General features: G+C 46.5%; 1 protein-coding gene across 12 annotated transcripts in view; it reads left to right on the plus strand.

Annotated features, from left to right (window-relative positions):
• The window catches only part of TEAD1 (TEA domain transcription factor 1), a 258,092-nt gene that overhangs the window by 189,821 nt on the left and 53,198 nt on the right, over positions 1–15,073 (plus strand). For 8 of the 12 annotated variants that reach the window (XM_081278676.1, XM_081278666.1, XM_081278675.1 and 5 more), the window contains 6 exons: positions 9,903–9,914; positions 10,739–10,873; positions 11,972–12,018; positions 12,801–12,862; positions 14,088–14,212; positions 14,323–14,394. In XM_081278676.1, coding sequence (XP_081134802.1) covers positions 9,903–9,914; positions 10,739–10,873; positions 11,972–12,018; positions 12,801–12,862; positions 14,088–14,212; positions 14,323–14,394 — 453 coding nt within the window. The remainder of the gene's footprint in view (positions 1–9,902; positions 9,915–10,738; positions 10,874–11,971; positions 12,019–12,800; positions 12,863–14,087; positions 14,213–14,322; positions 14,395–15,073) is intronic. The other 4 variants (XM_081278671.1, XM_081278669.1, XM_081278674.1 and 1 more) reach the window with 2 other exon arrangements.

Genomic DNA, 15,073 nt, shown 5'->3' on the forward strand with positions numbered 1-15,073 from the left:
CTGGAAAAGGTGACTGACGACTCTCTATCCCAGGGTCTGTCCTTGGTTGACCACTCGCTCCACCAGGCTGGTTATTGCTGTTCCACATGTTCAGAAATCAGAGGGGCAGACAGGTCTGTGGTTCTCCCGTGGAAACCAAAGCCATGCTCACATTTCCCTGTCCTCCCACAGAGTTTGAAAAGTTCTGTGTCCACACCTGGGCCCAGGGGCTTGTGCAGCTTCCTTGTGAATCTTCTTACTTCCAAGCCTCTCCTTACTTCCCAGGGAAGAGTGTGGCACAATCCCTGAGGCTACTGGTTTGACATTCTTTTTGAAAGGCAGCAGAACTCATTTTTCAAATTGAAATTCTATTAAAACCTTCAGTCTATGAATGAGTAAAAACTGTTCTAATTGAAGCTCACTCTCTCACATATGTAGCCATGTCCTCTTTGGCTATTCTATGGAATAGAGTTTGAGAAACCACCCTAGTTTAGGCAGAAGGAAAAGGAGACGACTCTCATGCTGTGCCTGTCAGCCTCTGGACAGTCCCACTGGCCAGTCCCACTGAAGCTCATGCTCTAAGTTCTGTGGACTGCTCTCTGCTTTCCCCTGAAGAAAAGCCTCCTAGAGATAGTGGTCAATCTTCTGTCACGCCCACAGATGACTCATCCTAGCTGCAAACTCTTAAAAATCTGTTAGAATACGTTCCAAAGGTCAGCTCTGCACTGCTAACTGCAGTGGTTCTCAGAGTGCTTGTTTGCAGGCCAGTTTCACCCCCAACGTGTGGACTTTCATTTTAATTTTAGCAAAAGAAAAATTACTGTCGTAAATGTGTAAGACTTTCTCATAGATTTGAACTTTAAAAGTACAGACATGATGACTGCGACCCACAGACATTTCCTGGGAACCCAGTGTATTCTAGGCCCTCATAAATATCAGGCATAGAGAGTTGAACATGCACAGCCTGTGTTTTGGGGGGACACTAACCCTTTCTCTTAGTTCTCTGGTAGACTGTCCATAGCTAGGTGCTCTGCAGGAGAAATTAAACAGGGTGATGCAGAGGCTTCCAGAGGAAGCAATGATTAATTCTGAGAGAATTGCGGAATGCCTCGTGGAGGAGATGTCGTTAGATTGAAGCATAGAGTAAAGGCAGAAGATTCCCATGGAGGTGAGGGGTTTGGAGCACCATGAAGAGCACATGGAGGTGGGCTGGGGGATCCCCATAGAGAGGCCTGCATCATCCCCCTGAGGAGGGGGCTTCACTGGTTCTTTTGGGAGTAACCCAATGTTGTTCCAGTGTGTACTTCGGAAAGATCTCTCTAGCTGTTTTTTGGAGGATAGTTAATAAGAGGGAGGTCAAATGGGAGGTAGCAAGACTTGTGGTTGAGAGAAGTGGGGGCCTCCACCAGAAACTGACCCAACTCTGTGGCCTTTACCAGTCCTCTGGTTGTCCATGTCTGCTTCAGTCCACCATGACTACCTTTTTGCTCTTTCTTGCTCATTGTTTTAAACAGTGAATTATATTTATAAGTTTTGAAGTCTGCAAAATATACCCCAGAACTTGCAGAAAACTTTTAATACTAGAGCATAAGACTTAGCGTATTAAAGTTGGGTCCTCAAAGTAAAAGTAATTAACTTGGAGTGGGCATCAAAATTAACTATGAAGGGGCTGGGGACGTGGCTCAAGCGGTAGCGCGCTCGCCTGGCATGCGTGCGGCCCGGGTTCGATCCTCAGCACCACATACAAACAAAGATGTTGTGTTCGCCGAAAACTAGAAAATGAATATTAAAGAATTCTCTCTCTCTTAAAAAAAAAAGATGAAAATATCCTAAAGAATGGTTCTTAAAAAAAAATTAACTATGAAGTGGTTATTGTTGCTAAATTTTAGATACGTTAGGAAAGAGAAGAACATATTAAATACTACATTCCATATGATCCAGAAACGATCATTTTCATTATGACATTATTTCTTTTGTCTCTTGATGTAACAGATCAAATGGTAAAACATTATTCTGTACTTTTTCTAACTTCCTCTACCCACCCTCCTTTCCCAGTCAAAACCAGTCCCCACACTAGTCTTTTCTTGCCCTTTGTGTCCCTGAGGAAATCAAATCCAGTGAAAACTCTCCACCCACCCTCTTAAAATTAATCTAGAAGTTTACCCGTTGTCAGCCACGAACTTGTGCTATAGCCATTGGCACCAACACGAGATGTCTTCTCTGCAGTTTGTAGCAGACTAAGCCAAGATGGCACCTAGAAGATGATGGCCCCTAGAGCAGAGTGGTGAGAGGCACCCACAAGTCACAGTTGAGAGGATGGAGAAGGGAATACAATGCATTTGTGGCCTGACCACCAGAGTTTTGGATATTAAACATGTACAGTCAGAGTTTGGTTTTTCTGGGCCAAAGTGTGTAGGAGAGAAGCAAGAGTGCTGACTGCCAGTCTAGACGCAAGCTTGAGCTGTCCCTCAGTAACAGGAGTGCTGCAGGTGTGACTCCTGTGCAGACCGAGTCTTTTTGACTCAGTGACTTCCAGGCCTGATTCCAGTTACAGAGGAAAAATCCATGCAATTATAGTGGGCAGGCCGCTTATAAGCCTAGGGAATATGCATTTAGGAATTCCAAGGAGGAGAGTAAGGACTCTGCCTTGGATTTTTGTGCATCTACAGCAATGTCATCCACATAGGTTTCATTTATTTTTATCCCTTTCCTCTGGTTTAGCCTCTTAACTGGCATCTCCAATTGAGTTGTGAGAAACCGCAGCATGGTGTGAGGACTAGATTGCGATGTTAGAAGTTGTTCTCCAGTTTGATAGTTTTACTCACCATTAATTCATGAAAAAGTCATCTACGCCTCCCATCCAACCCCCATATTATTATTATTATTTTTGTTTGTTTGTTTGTTTGTTAAGTTCCAGGAATTTATTGTCTCAACATATAGAAAAAGTGTGGAAGTATTCTTTGTAAGCAGTCTCTTTCCTGTTCAGAGTGCCTGCTTGGTTTTCTGCTCTGAATCTCTTTGTAGATCAGTTGCCCTGACCTTGCCTGGAGGCCTCTTTCCCCATCAGCAGCACAGAGGTCATCCTTTATTTGCTGGTGTCGGAGGCACAGCCCAGCTCTGCAGACACCATGGCACACCATGGACCATCTTCACCTTCAGAGAAGATGGACCAAGCCACTTCCATTTCATGTTTTGTGTGTCTGGGGAAGTACATGACGTGGGACTACTTGGCCCTGCCCTAACCTCAGCAGGAGTACATCTTAGGAGATGTGTTTATGAGGACCCTGGGTACGACTGGAGAGGCTCCTCCTATACTGGCTGACATTGCATCATCCCAGTAGCAGAAAAAGGTCCAAGCCTCTCTGATTGCCCCCAGTCATTGGTGACTAATTTACAAGCAACATGCGCTCCCCCAGGGCCATTTTCATTCTTGCCCCGTGACCTTTGTGATTTGATTTCTGAACAGGCTTTTCTTTCCAATTTACTGTTCCTTCCGATAAGCAAAGAACTTAAAGTTCATGTTGCCTATTTCATTCTCTTGAGTTGAAGAACTTCGCTGGGGCATCTCTCACGTCCACCCTGCTGCTTCCTGTTTGTATCTCTACTGAGTCCACCCAGGAAGGGCTGCCACCGAGAAGATAGACCTGCTTCACTTCCCCTGCCTATGCTTCCGCTGGGCCACTCTGTTCCCTGGGAGAAGGTGGCAGAGAGGGTCTGCACAGCAGCCACCTCTGTGTGCCAGCCACCCAGCTACTTAGCCATCACAGGTTGGGAAGTTTTGCAGTTTTCCTGGCATTTCCCAGCCTTCGCCAAGCTCTTTTGCTTTCGTGACGTGTACCCTTTCTCCTAAAGATATTTTCATTACCTTGTTTTTAGTTTAACTGAATTAAAACTCAGATGGGAGGCAATTTCTTGTTCTAAATATGATGCAGAACCTCTCATCAGCAGTGTGGCCTTGCACATTGGGCCTGTTGACCTATGTGAACTGACTTGTTCTTTTTGTTTGTTTCTTTTTTGGTATTGGGCCTGAACCTACGGTACTTTACCACTGGGGTACATCTCCACTCCTTTTTATTTTTTTATATTGAGACAGGATCTATCTAAGTTGCTTAAGGCCTTGCTAAGTTGCTGAGTCTGGCCTTAAACTTGTGATCCTCCTGCTTCATCCTCCTGAGTAGCTGGAATTATAGGCTTTGCCACCATGCCTGACTTTTCTATGTGAACTGAGCTAGGTCTAGATTTTCATTTAATGAGCATTAGAAACAACCTCATTCTATATTTTTATTCCTAAATAGAGACATCTGTTGTTAATCAACTTCCATTGAAGAACCTGCAATGTAGAGAATGCCCTAGAATAATATCCAATTCCAAGATTGTGTCGTGAGGACCCAAGTTCCTGGGCATTTCAGGTTCTGAGCAGGGTGAAGGCTGGATAGCAGGTCGGTTGGTCTCAAGGGCCCTGCGTAGAGTGCTTGAAGCAGTCCTGAGCAGGACTGTTTTGACACTTGCTTCATAGAAAAAGAAGCTTTGGATCAGTATGGCTGTGTCTTGTCAAGGGCCACAAATTTGAACTTGATTCCAGGGCTGTCTGGTGCCAAAGCCCAGGCTCTTTGCATAGTGCCATGCTCCCTTCCCAAAGAGTGCTGGTCATGGATGAGGGTCGTTTCTCTGACTTGAGATCTGGGCATAGGCTCCCCGCTGAGCCCTTCTCCTATGTCTCTGTATCTGAGGAAACAGGAGATGAGCAGTGGCAGCTAGTGCTCACGCTGGAGCTCAGCTCCAGCCAGCTGCCTGCTGGGGTTCCTCGGCCTATCAGGGGAGCCACCTTCTGCCCCATGCTGTCACCTCCCAGAGAAGGGACAAAGGTCAGAGGGTACCTTCTCCCAAACACTCAGACCTGGTCTGAAGCAAAGCTGTCCTCCGTGGCAGGCTTCCTGGAAGGCCATAAGGCACCCCTACCAGTCTCCTCCTCAGGTCCTTTATGATACTAAGCCCCACATCAGAATTAAAAGAACCGCTGTTAACAATTATAAAATACTAAATATAGCTCAGTATATTTAAAAATGAACAATGGTAAAAGCCTTGAAAATTTTTTCTTTGATGTGAATGGAGTCTTTGGCATTTGGAAATACAATAAGATGAATTAATTGCTACTCATTAGGCGGCAAGTCAGGAGAAGTATGAATGTGGCTTCTCTCCTCCGCATTAGCGGCTGCCTGACCAGAATAGCCCCCTTTTGTATTTACTCCTGCCTTCTCTAATAATAAGCAAATTAGAGATCATGGCTAGAAAAAATTCAAGTGCCCTCCGTCCTTTCTCTAAAACCATCATATAGTTTAGTGATGTTTATCTGCACCAGGGTTATGGCTGATAATTGCAGAGGGCATGTCAATCCGCATAACACAAGGATAGAAAAAATTACTTCTTAGGGAAATATTTTTTATCTTTTTCTGAAAAAGATGATTTTTCAAGCAAACTTGCATCATACTTTTGTATTTGGTTTTATATTACTGTATATTCCAAATGTAGTTTTGGAATGACCTCCCACCCCCACCTGCCACCCTGTGTTGCTGGGAGTTGAACTCAGGGCGTTGTGCATGATAGGCAAGTGCTCTCCCAGTGAGCCAGATTCCCAGCCCTTGAGGCAAACATTTCATAGCTATCATAGTTTTTTTTTTTTGTCTTTATATGTTTTTCCTGATATGTTGGTTGGCTTCCATATAAATAAATTTAATTGGAATCTTTAAACTTTGAAATGTTGGCCCACGAATAAACTGGACACGCTGGTTTAGTATGCTATTCATTAACATTCCATATATGGCAGCTGTGATATCTTGTATATGCAAGCCTGTGACCTTTTTATATTACCTTTAAAATTTGTCTATGGTTAATGCCTAAAGAGTATGAGGTAATTGATATTGCAGGATAATCAGAAGCTGGGAAGGCAGGGAGGAGAAGGGACGATAAGACCCTCCTAATATCCAGTCTGATCCCTAAGATGTCCTGTTGTTCTGAGAGCACATGGCTGCCTGTCGTGGATCCTTGTGGGAGAGCCGTCCCCTGGGTTCCATGCAGGCATTTCCAAACCCTGTGTCCACTGCAGTCCTGCAGAAGGAGGCTGTCGGGGAATAGGCAGAGCAGCAGCCCTGCTCTGCTTCATGAAATATGAAAGCCTGTTTACTTAGTAACAATAACAATTTGAAAAGCTTCAGGCTGAGGAGTTTCTGTCTGACCACAGCCTGCTGGACCGTGAGGCCGGGGCAGTGAGGCCATTGATGGCCCTGTGAACCAGAAATTGGATTGTGAAGAAAGTAGGGTCGATAATGAGACACGCACCCTGGACAGAGTGCTTCATCTGCCCTCATTCTCAGGTCACTTGGACCACTTGTGCTTAGAAGTACAGCCCACCCACTTTCCTATCGGCATTCTAAAGATTCACAATTTCTGCCCTTAAGTGTTTCTCGTATTGCAGATCAAGGCATCAAGTTAGGGTTCATCTGGAAGATGGTGACTTGCCATTTCTTTCCTCAGTTCCCATTAATCATTTTGTGGCTTTATTCTTTGTAATCTTAAGAACAGAGGGTCTAGAAATCAGTAAGGAGGAGGCATTGTGAACTTGTCCAAGCCTTTTTCTAGCACACAGTTTTCTTCCCTTGCTCACATATGTACACACATGATACTCAAAGAGTATTTCCTATAATCTCGGACACTGGGGATTCTAACCGTGTAGTGACTTAATCGCAGATTTTCAAGATAAATACCGTGGGCTCAGCCTTCGCAAATCTCATCCACATCTCAGAAATGTTGGTGTGAATACATCTCAGGATAAAGTTAATTTGGGGTGCAATGTAGCACACACTTTTAGATGTTCTTAAAACCTTACTTATTGAATAGATTAATCCCTTTCCCCTTAGCAGGATGACAAGAGGAAAGGATAAAATTGAATGTATAAAAGGCCGGGATGTAAGACCAGAGTGACAGAGGGAAGCTATTTACTGGGGTCTGACACTTACAGTTATAAATTTTCCGAAGCCAGGCATGTGTCTCTGGCTGAAAATGACAATTGAGAGATCCATCCATTGAATCTCTTAGCCCGTATCCTCCAAACTCCCCTTTCAGGATAAGTGAGTCTGCAGCGAGCCTCTTGGTTCTCATTTCCAGGTAGCCCTGGCTGTGCTTATTATCCATCTCCAGGGTTACTTTAGATTTTAAACAAAAAAATTAATCCTTTTAATTTTCACATCTATATCATAGATAAAGGATTGATGCTATAAAATTAAATGAACAGAGCAGATCCACTACAAAAGGTAGGAAATCACGGGCATACACATTTTAGTCCATTTGCAGAAAATTGCCTATTCTCCAATAGGTAGGTCAAGTGCAGAAAGAACCACTACTTGAGGTGAAATTTCCATTCCACACTTGGCTTTCTCTCTATTAGGATAGGCAGCCAAGAGCTGCCTAAATGTTAACATCTCCTGTCCTCACACTAGTATTTTTGTTGTTGTTGTTGTTGTTGTGACTAAATGTATTTAGATGTATTTGTTTATAAGGGAATGTACCCTCTTAGGTAAACATACTTTTAGAACCATTAGAGAATAAAATGCGTCTTTTTGTTTTGTAGATGAGGAAAATCTCAGGGTGTGAAATGACTTGTCGTAGGTAACCCAGCCCATTTATGTCATTTCCCCAGCAGGTGCACCCTTCACCATCAGAGAGCATGTGGATGTGGTCAAAGTGATTGCCCACCTGCTTTTGAACTCTCGTTTTCATTAAGTACCTGGTGCAATGCTGCGTAATAAGAGAGTCAAACTTTAAACAAAAGCAAAACATCATGTTCTGCAGCTGTGTGACACACACACAGCAAAGATACTTTTCTTCTTTCCCACACTGACTGATTTCCCTGGTGCAAACAAGATGAGCTTTTGTGAAAATTTTCAAGAGCTTTTCAGTAAGCCAAGCAAAGGGAACCATCTCATGGAACCCTTAATAGAGAAGGGTTATGGAGATACAGAGAACTATTTTACACTTGGACCTGGACTTTCTATTTTTAAGTTTCCTCACCCAAGTATGCCAAACATCTTGTAGTTGGGCAAAAAGAATCCCTGTCACCAGCATAAACACAGACCACGCATGTCTGTGAGAGGCCCTGGGACCTTTTTTTTGGAATAGATCCAAACCCACAGCTCTTTATTTATAGCTTGTCAGTCTTCAGAATTCACGTCAGTCAGGTGGAGAGAAGTTGTCCAGGTTGCTGTTTTCCAAGCTCCCCTAGCTTGGGCCCCAGAGGAGTTTCAGGGCATGTTGTGGGCTGAGGAAGGCGCCTGTGGTCACACCTGTGCCATTACCTCAGTTTCAGAAATCACTTTGAAAGCATTTGCAACTTCTTATAAGGGCTTAAGAGGCTTGGGGGCTAGAGTCCAAAGTGACTGATCCAAAGAGAAACCAACAAGTGTGGGTTGATGTCAAGGTGTTCTTGCCTCTGAATGGAGTAGGTATGACTGGATGGGCCAGGGAGCAGGTGAAGCCACAGGACATTTAAAAGTGGATTGACAGGCACTGACATCCATTTCTGTTGGGCCCAGTTCAGCTCTAGGGCATGTGCACCCTCCTAATCAGTTTATTATAAAATTTCATCAACTTCAAGACTCCCCCCCCCCCCCCGGTATTCTCACAATGTGAGATGTTTTAGGTGTTCTTTGTTGTTGTTTGTTTGTTTGTTTTAACTTTAAAAAAAAATTACTCAAGGAAGCTGGCTTCAGGTGAGAGCATTTGGTGAGTTAGCAAATGGAGCTTTACCTGGAAGGATGCCATATGATGAGAAGAGATAACAGGCAACACTCTGAGTCACCGGGGTCCATTCCCATGGGGACTAGTAATCCTGCAAGCTTCCAGGGCTGCACAGTGTCATTTAGCTACAGCAGGTGCCATTGCAGATGTTCATAATGACCATGCACACTTCCAAAATGCTATATTTGCAGCTTTTTGGTTTTTCAGTTGTGGGCCACAGAAATATATGAAATATAAAAATTTATGCAAGTGTTAGACTTTTCTTCTTCCTCTTTCCCCCCATCCCTCCTCTTTTCCAAGGATTAATATGAGCATTTTGAAAAATTCACGTGGTGTTCTTGGTGGTTATGGGGCAGAGTTGTGTCTATACCTTGGCAGTACCTAGCGGGTCTTTCTTAGAAGCCCCTAAAGTTGTTTAATTTTTGGTTTTTGTTTATTTGGTGCTGGGAATGGAACCCAGAGCCTCATACAAGCCAGGGAGGTGCTTGTACCACCAAGCTACGTTGTTTTGTAGGCTCTGATTTCTTCAGTGTCCTCTTGGCCTTGCCTTTGGCTCCGCAGTGTGTTTATTCCTCACCTCTGGTGAGATATGTAAACATGGAAGCCGCCTCTCAGCTGGCACTCAGCGTCTCAGCCTGCAGCTGCCCAGTGGACCATCCCTCACTATGAATTCTGAACGGGCAGCTGTGGAGGGCACACCCTTGATTGTGGTGTTTCCATTTTGTTTCTGCTTTAATGGCTTCTGGTACTGGTATATAGACCCTCTACCTACAGCCCGGAACCTTCACGTGCTGACCTAGTGCAGCCCTGTCAGCAGCAGTGGGGGCCTGTCATACATCAGGGTCTCACCATTGCTCCTTCTGTCCTGGGGAAGCATAGGACCAGCATGAAGGAGTGGGGGGAAGTTTTTTGATTGTTGTTGGGCACTCTTGTTGGTGATGGATTTTCTAGAGAGCCATGTAGATCATACATTTCTCCTAAGATATGGTGAGGGATGGGAATGCCAATGCTTCTCTACATTTTATTGTATCCAAGAATTGTATTTGTGTACATATATATTTTTTACTGAAGAAAAAAAATAATCCTGCCTTTGTACGCAATCCTTTTAACAAATTGTTTATTGTTGTATCCAGGTAACAAGCATGGTAAGTATTTTCACCAAACTGAGTATTCTGTATTTTAGCTGTGCTTGGCAGACTTTTTTTTTTTTTTTTGGCTAGCTTTGTGTTACCAGTCTTGGCTTTTCTAGAAAAACTCATTTGGGAAAAGGAGAAACCACCCACCTGTAGTGTCCCTTACCTCCTGAGCTTTTGTAAGAAGCCATGTAGCCTTAGACCCACGGCGGGGATACTCGAGAAAGCATGCGCCCCGCCAGCATGCTGCTTGGCTGGTCCCCCTTGTCCACCCCGCTGCTTCTGAACTATCCCCACCAGGTGTCTGCCAGGGCTTCCCGGCCTCGCATGACCCCAGCAGCTCCTGGGACTGTGGCCCTGTGACAGCCAGCACACACACAGGCTCTCCACGCTCTCTGGATGATCCTGTCCCCAGTTTATGGCACATTTCTTCTCTGCTCCCCTCATCTGTGTACTTAAAAGCAGGGCCTCTCCCACCAGACTCCCCTAGTGTGTTAAGTAATTGGAGAAATCTCCTTCTGGAAGCTGAAAAAATAAATACATTGTCTACTCTTCTCAAAGGCTTCCCCGTTCTGTTAGAAAATGGATTCAGATTTTAAAAAGAAAACAAAAAAAAAAAAACACCTCTCCATTGGGTGTTTTCCGCGAGTGTTCAGCGTCACGTTAGTGGAGCGCGTTCCAGCCTCCTGGCCGTGTTCATTTATCCATGCATGTCTGCTTTCTCGGCCTCTTTTGTGGCTCTGTATTTTAGTCCATGTGCTCGTGGCTGTGGCTGTCTAACCTGCCTGGTAGCCGTGCATTCTGTATTAAGTCAGTGTGTCACTGTCACCTTCAAGGATCAGACCGCAAAGGACAAGGCCCTGCAGCACATGGCAGCCATGTCATCAGCCCAGATCGTCTCCGCCACTGCCATTCACAACAAGCTGGGGCTGCCTGGGATTCCACGCCCCACCTTCCCAGGGGCACCGGGGGTAAGTCAGCATCCACGTCTGGGAAGGAGAGCTGCTCTGGACGCCCGGTGGGTGCGGGCCGGCCTCCTCCTCCTGGCACTTCTTGCCAATTGGGTCAAATATAAAAAGGATAAAGACTTCCTTGTGGTGAACTGAGATGCTGGGTGTAAAGTGGTAAGAGAAAGGAAGGGAGGGAGAGCAGATAGGGAGGAGGAGTGGAGGAAGAGCAAAAGCAGGTGGGATGCAGGAGGGGGAGAGAGGAAATCCTTAGTCCCTGCAGATGTGGAAGTAAGTATCACTTTTCTGGTGCAACCTGCCTCTTCTGCACTCTTTTTCCTGGCTCATGGTCCTGTCCCTGTGACCTCAGGGTCACTGTGTGAGCTCGTCCCAAAAGGGACAACATATTCCCTTGGTCTTTTCATTTCGACACCTACCAAGGGCTGAGAAGCATTATGTCATAATCTCGTTGTACCTTACAGTCATAAAAGCCTCTTGCTGTCATTGCCATTTTACAGATGAGAAAGCTGAGGTTGCTAAGTAGCAAGACAAGAGCTAGGTCACAGGCAGATGCACAATGATGCCTGGATTCAGCTCCAGGGCTCTGCGGCGCCAGAGGCTGCCTTTTCCTTTTATCTCATGATGCCTTGGGCTGGGGAATGGCAGGTGCAGAAGGCCTCAGGGACGCTGGCAGCAAAGCAGTTGCCCTGTTTCTTCTCTGAGCTCCTGGCCCTCTTGTTGCAAGCTTAATCCACTGCTCCACCGGGCCTTGGGTGCTGGAAATCACGGAGGCAGAGTAGTACACAGGGAGTGCTTCAGAGCAGAGGGAGATGAAGATTGGGTGCATCCATGGGCAAAGTGGTCCCACCCAGTGCTCTGTTGAGTGGCACAAGAGCTCTGAAGAGCAGCCACTTGTCCCCTTCCCTCAGAAGGATTTTTCAAGACAGAGGTGCTGGGGGAGTCCTGGGTGGCAGTTGAGGGACAGTGATGACCATATATGCACTTGGGGAGGTGATGCTGCTGCTGGTGGGTGACTGAACCTGCTGCCCTTCAGCAGGGGCTGCAGTGCATTTGCATCCTTGTGAACTCACGATCCTGAAGCCTTTGCCTTTTGTCTTCCAGTTCTGGCCTGGAATGATACAAACAGGGCAGCCAGGATCCTCCCAAGAGTAAGTCTCAAGAGGGCCACAGACAGCAGGGTTAGGGTTACCAGGGTACCTTTGGGCTTTGCAGAGAAAGGAGAGTAACTGCGATCCTTAGTCATGACCTCTCAGATTCAGAAGAAGTGTAAGCCCATCACTTCTGTGTGGCGGTCCTACAGATGGAATAGGAAGTGGGTTCCTGTCCCTTTATGGCTTTAGGAATAGGAAATGGGTCCTTGTCCCTTTATGACCTTGGAGGGCAGAGCATGGGCCTTCCTTGCCTGAAAGAGGGCAGCAGAGGTGATTCTGTAGCCCTTTCCACTCTGCTTGCCCCGTGGTAGTGCCTGTGTGGTGCATGTGTGTAGGGGGTGTCTGTCTAATAGAAAAATCCTGCAGATGCCTTGGGGGCAAGGGAAGCAGGCTCAGTCAACCAGAGGATAAGGGCAATTTGGGGCTAAAAGCTAGAGGCAAATCCAACCTCTACATTAAGAGAACTTGACTATTTGGCCTGAAGAAGGAGAGCCTGAAGCATGTCCTAAACCTTGCCTAGACACAGTGACTGCTGACCTCTGTTTTTTTAGGGATGAAGAGAGGTTCATTGACAGATGTCACAGTGCACAAGAGTCAGGCTGACCTCTCTCCAGCAGGTGCCACTGAACTGGCCCAAGGCCTGGTGGTTGGATCCTCAGCAGGCTCCCCGCAGGCAGGGACTAGAGTGGGGGGTCCCCATTGGGAGGCCAAGGCCAGGCCTGGGTAGGGGCCACTGCTGCTTCCGTGATTTCTGATTCTTGGCACCCGTTTGTCCCCAGCGTCAAGCCCTTCGTGCAGCAGGCCTACCCCATCCAGCCAGCGGTCACGGCCCCCATTCCAGGTGAGTCTCCCCATTCTCCCTCCTGGGGGAGTCAGTAGCCTCCACAACCAATGGCCAGGCCTGTTCTCAAGAGGGGTGATGCTCTTCTTTGTCACTGCTGTAGGTTTCCTGTCACCCGTGGAAACTTGCCTGCCCCTTGCATTCCCGCCTCCTGTAGGGTAGGGGTCAGAATGGAGTTCGGGAGGGTCACAGGGGAGTCCCCGGCCTAGTCCGGAATAGCTTCAGTCATCTCCCAAGAGCACTTCAGATGGGTTTGTGAAAAACAGGAAGCCTGACCACTTTCACTGAAGATGCTAGCTCACCCTCAGATGAGGACGTTGATGCCCGTCGCTCCTCACCATGAACTGGCTGTGCTGGGCCATCCACATCCTCAGCACAGATAGTTTTCCTTGCCCTTTCTTAGATACATAGATTTCAATTTCTGCTGCACTTTTTGTGAAGGAGTGATTGCACAAAAACCAAAAGTAGTAAACAAATCTGGTTGGCCCCCTCTCTACCCCGCTGCCACCACCACCCACCACCGTGTGCACATAGTTGAGAAGTACTTGTGGTCTGGTACAAAAATCATTGCTCAACACCATAGATGCCCCACACCAAAAATGTATCCACACATTGTCCTCTGCTCCAACACTGTGGGGCACCCTGAGGGAAGATTCTAAAGTGCTGGCCACAACAGTCTTAACAAAGAAGATGGGGGGGTGGGATTGTGGCTCAGTGGTAGAGCATTTGCATAGCACGTGTGAGGCACGGGGTTCAATCCTCAGCACCCCATTAAAGTGAGTAGATAAAGTAAAGGTATTTTTGTCCATCTACAACTAAAAAAAAAAAAAAATTAAAAAAAGAAAAGATGGGTAAACACAAGAAGTGCACAGCATAGCCTGTCTCCCAGGAGGTCTTTGAAAACATTCCCTTGGAATTGTCAGCCATTTTTAGCTTGGTCTCTAGCTGGGCCCCTTTATCCAGGATTTGAAGTCCTTCTGCCACAGTCCTTAACCCCTTCGCTAAATGTGGCTTCTTGTGTTATGCTTGTCCAGCTGGTCACTGTCTATGAGAGCCTCAGCCAGAATGTCACCCCTGCCCAGCTGAGTTCTGTCCCCTAGACCCGGGTGGGAGGAGACTCTCGGCCTTTCCTTCTAGATCACGTTTTGTGGAGTCCTACCCCAGTACCATCCTGAGGCCAGGGGAAGCCAATGGCCAGGTGTAAACGTGACCATTGGTCTTTCAGGGTTTGAGCCTACGTCAGCCCCAGCTCCCTCGGTCCCTGCCTGGCAAGGGCGTTCCATTGGCACAACCAAGCTTCGCCTGGTGGAATTCTCAGCTTTTCTTGAACAACAGCGAGACCCAGACTCGGTGAGTGTGCCCCAGAGGTGTGTCTTGATCCGGGACTTACTTGCGTCTCCATCTTGTTCATCTTCTCGCTTCTCTGTCTTTTGTCCTTCTCTTTCCCTGGTACCTGTCAGATTGATGCCCTGTGTGAAGCCGACTTGGACCAGCCCAGCAACCTCCCCTCTAGGAGAAGGGCATTCCTCCTGGCAAGTGGTAGAACTCCAGAGCTGGGTGTTTATTGCTGCTTACAACATAGTTCTCTGGGGAATACTTAAGCTGGAGGGACAGCCCTTTAGAGGCTCTTGTGCCTAGTAAAATTTAACAACAGGTGACATTTATTGAGCCCTGCCATGTGGCTGGCACTGTGTGAAGGTATTTAGGTATTTGGTCACATTTTATCCTGTAGAAGCACCGTGAGGGGAGTACCGCCTGGCACATGAGGAAACAGAAAGGCTGAGCAACTTCTCCAAAGTTACCTTGTTGAATCCGTGGGTCAAAGATTCATACTCAAGTCTTTAAAATTCTCAAGTCCAAGTAGTCATTCTACACTACTTTTCCAAGGCTGTGTTTTCTCAAAATAGCAAGTTGCTATCTCCTGAAGGAAAAGTCACAAAGTGGTACTTTTGAACAGCTTCACATAGAATGCAGTGCATTTTAATATTGTAAATACCAGTACCACTGGCATCTGGACTCTATTTGTCATCTTTCTCTCCCTGCCCCATCTTGTACCCATCATCCCATCGTTTCCCATACATATGTGATCCTCCCTTCCTTTCCACCCCACGAGCCCTGTACCCTTTCTCCACACCCACTCCTTGGCTGTGCTTACAAGCCTTGCATCTGTGTGTGGGTGAGTCCAAAGCAGAAATCAAAGGAATCAGGAGT

Source organism: Spermophilus citellus (assembly GCF_964194105.1).
Source record: "Spermophilus citellus genome assembly, chromosome: 2".
Taxonomy (NCBI): Eukaryota; Metazoa; Chordata; class Mammalia; order Rodentia; family Sciuridae; genus Spermophilus; species Spermophilus citellus.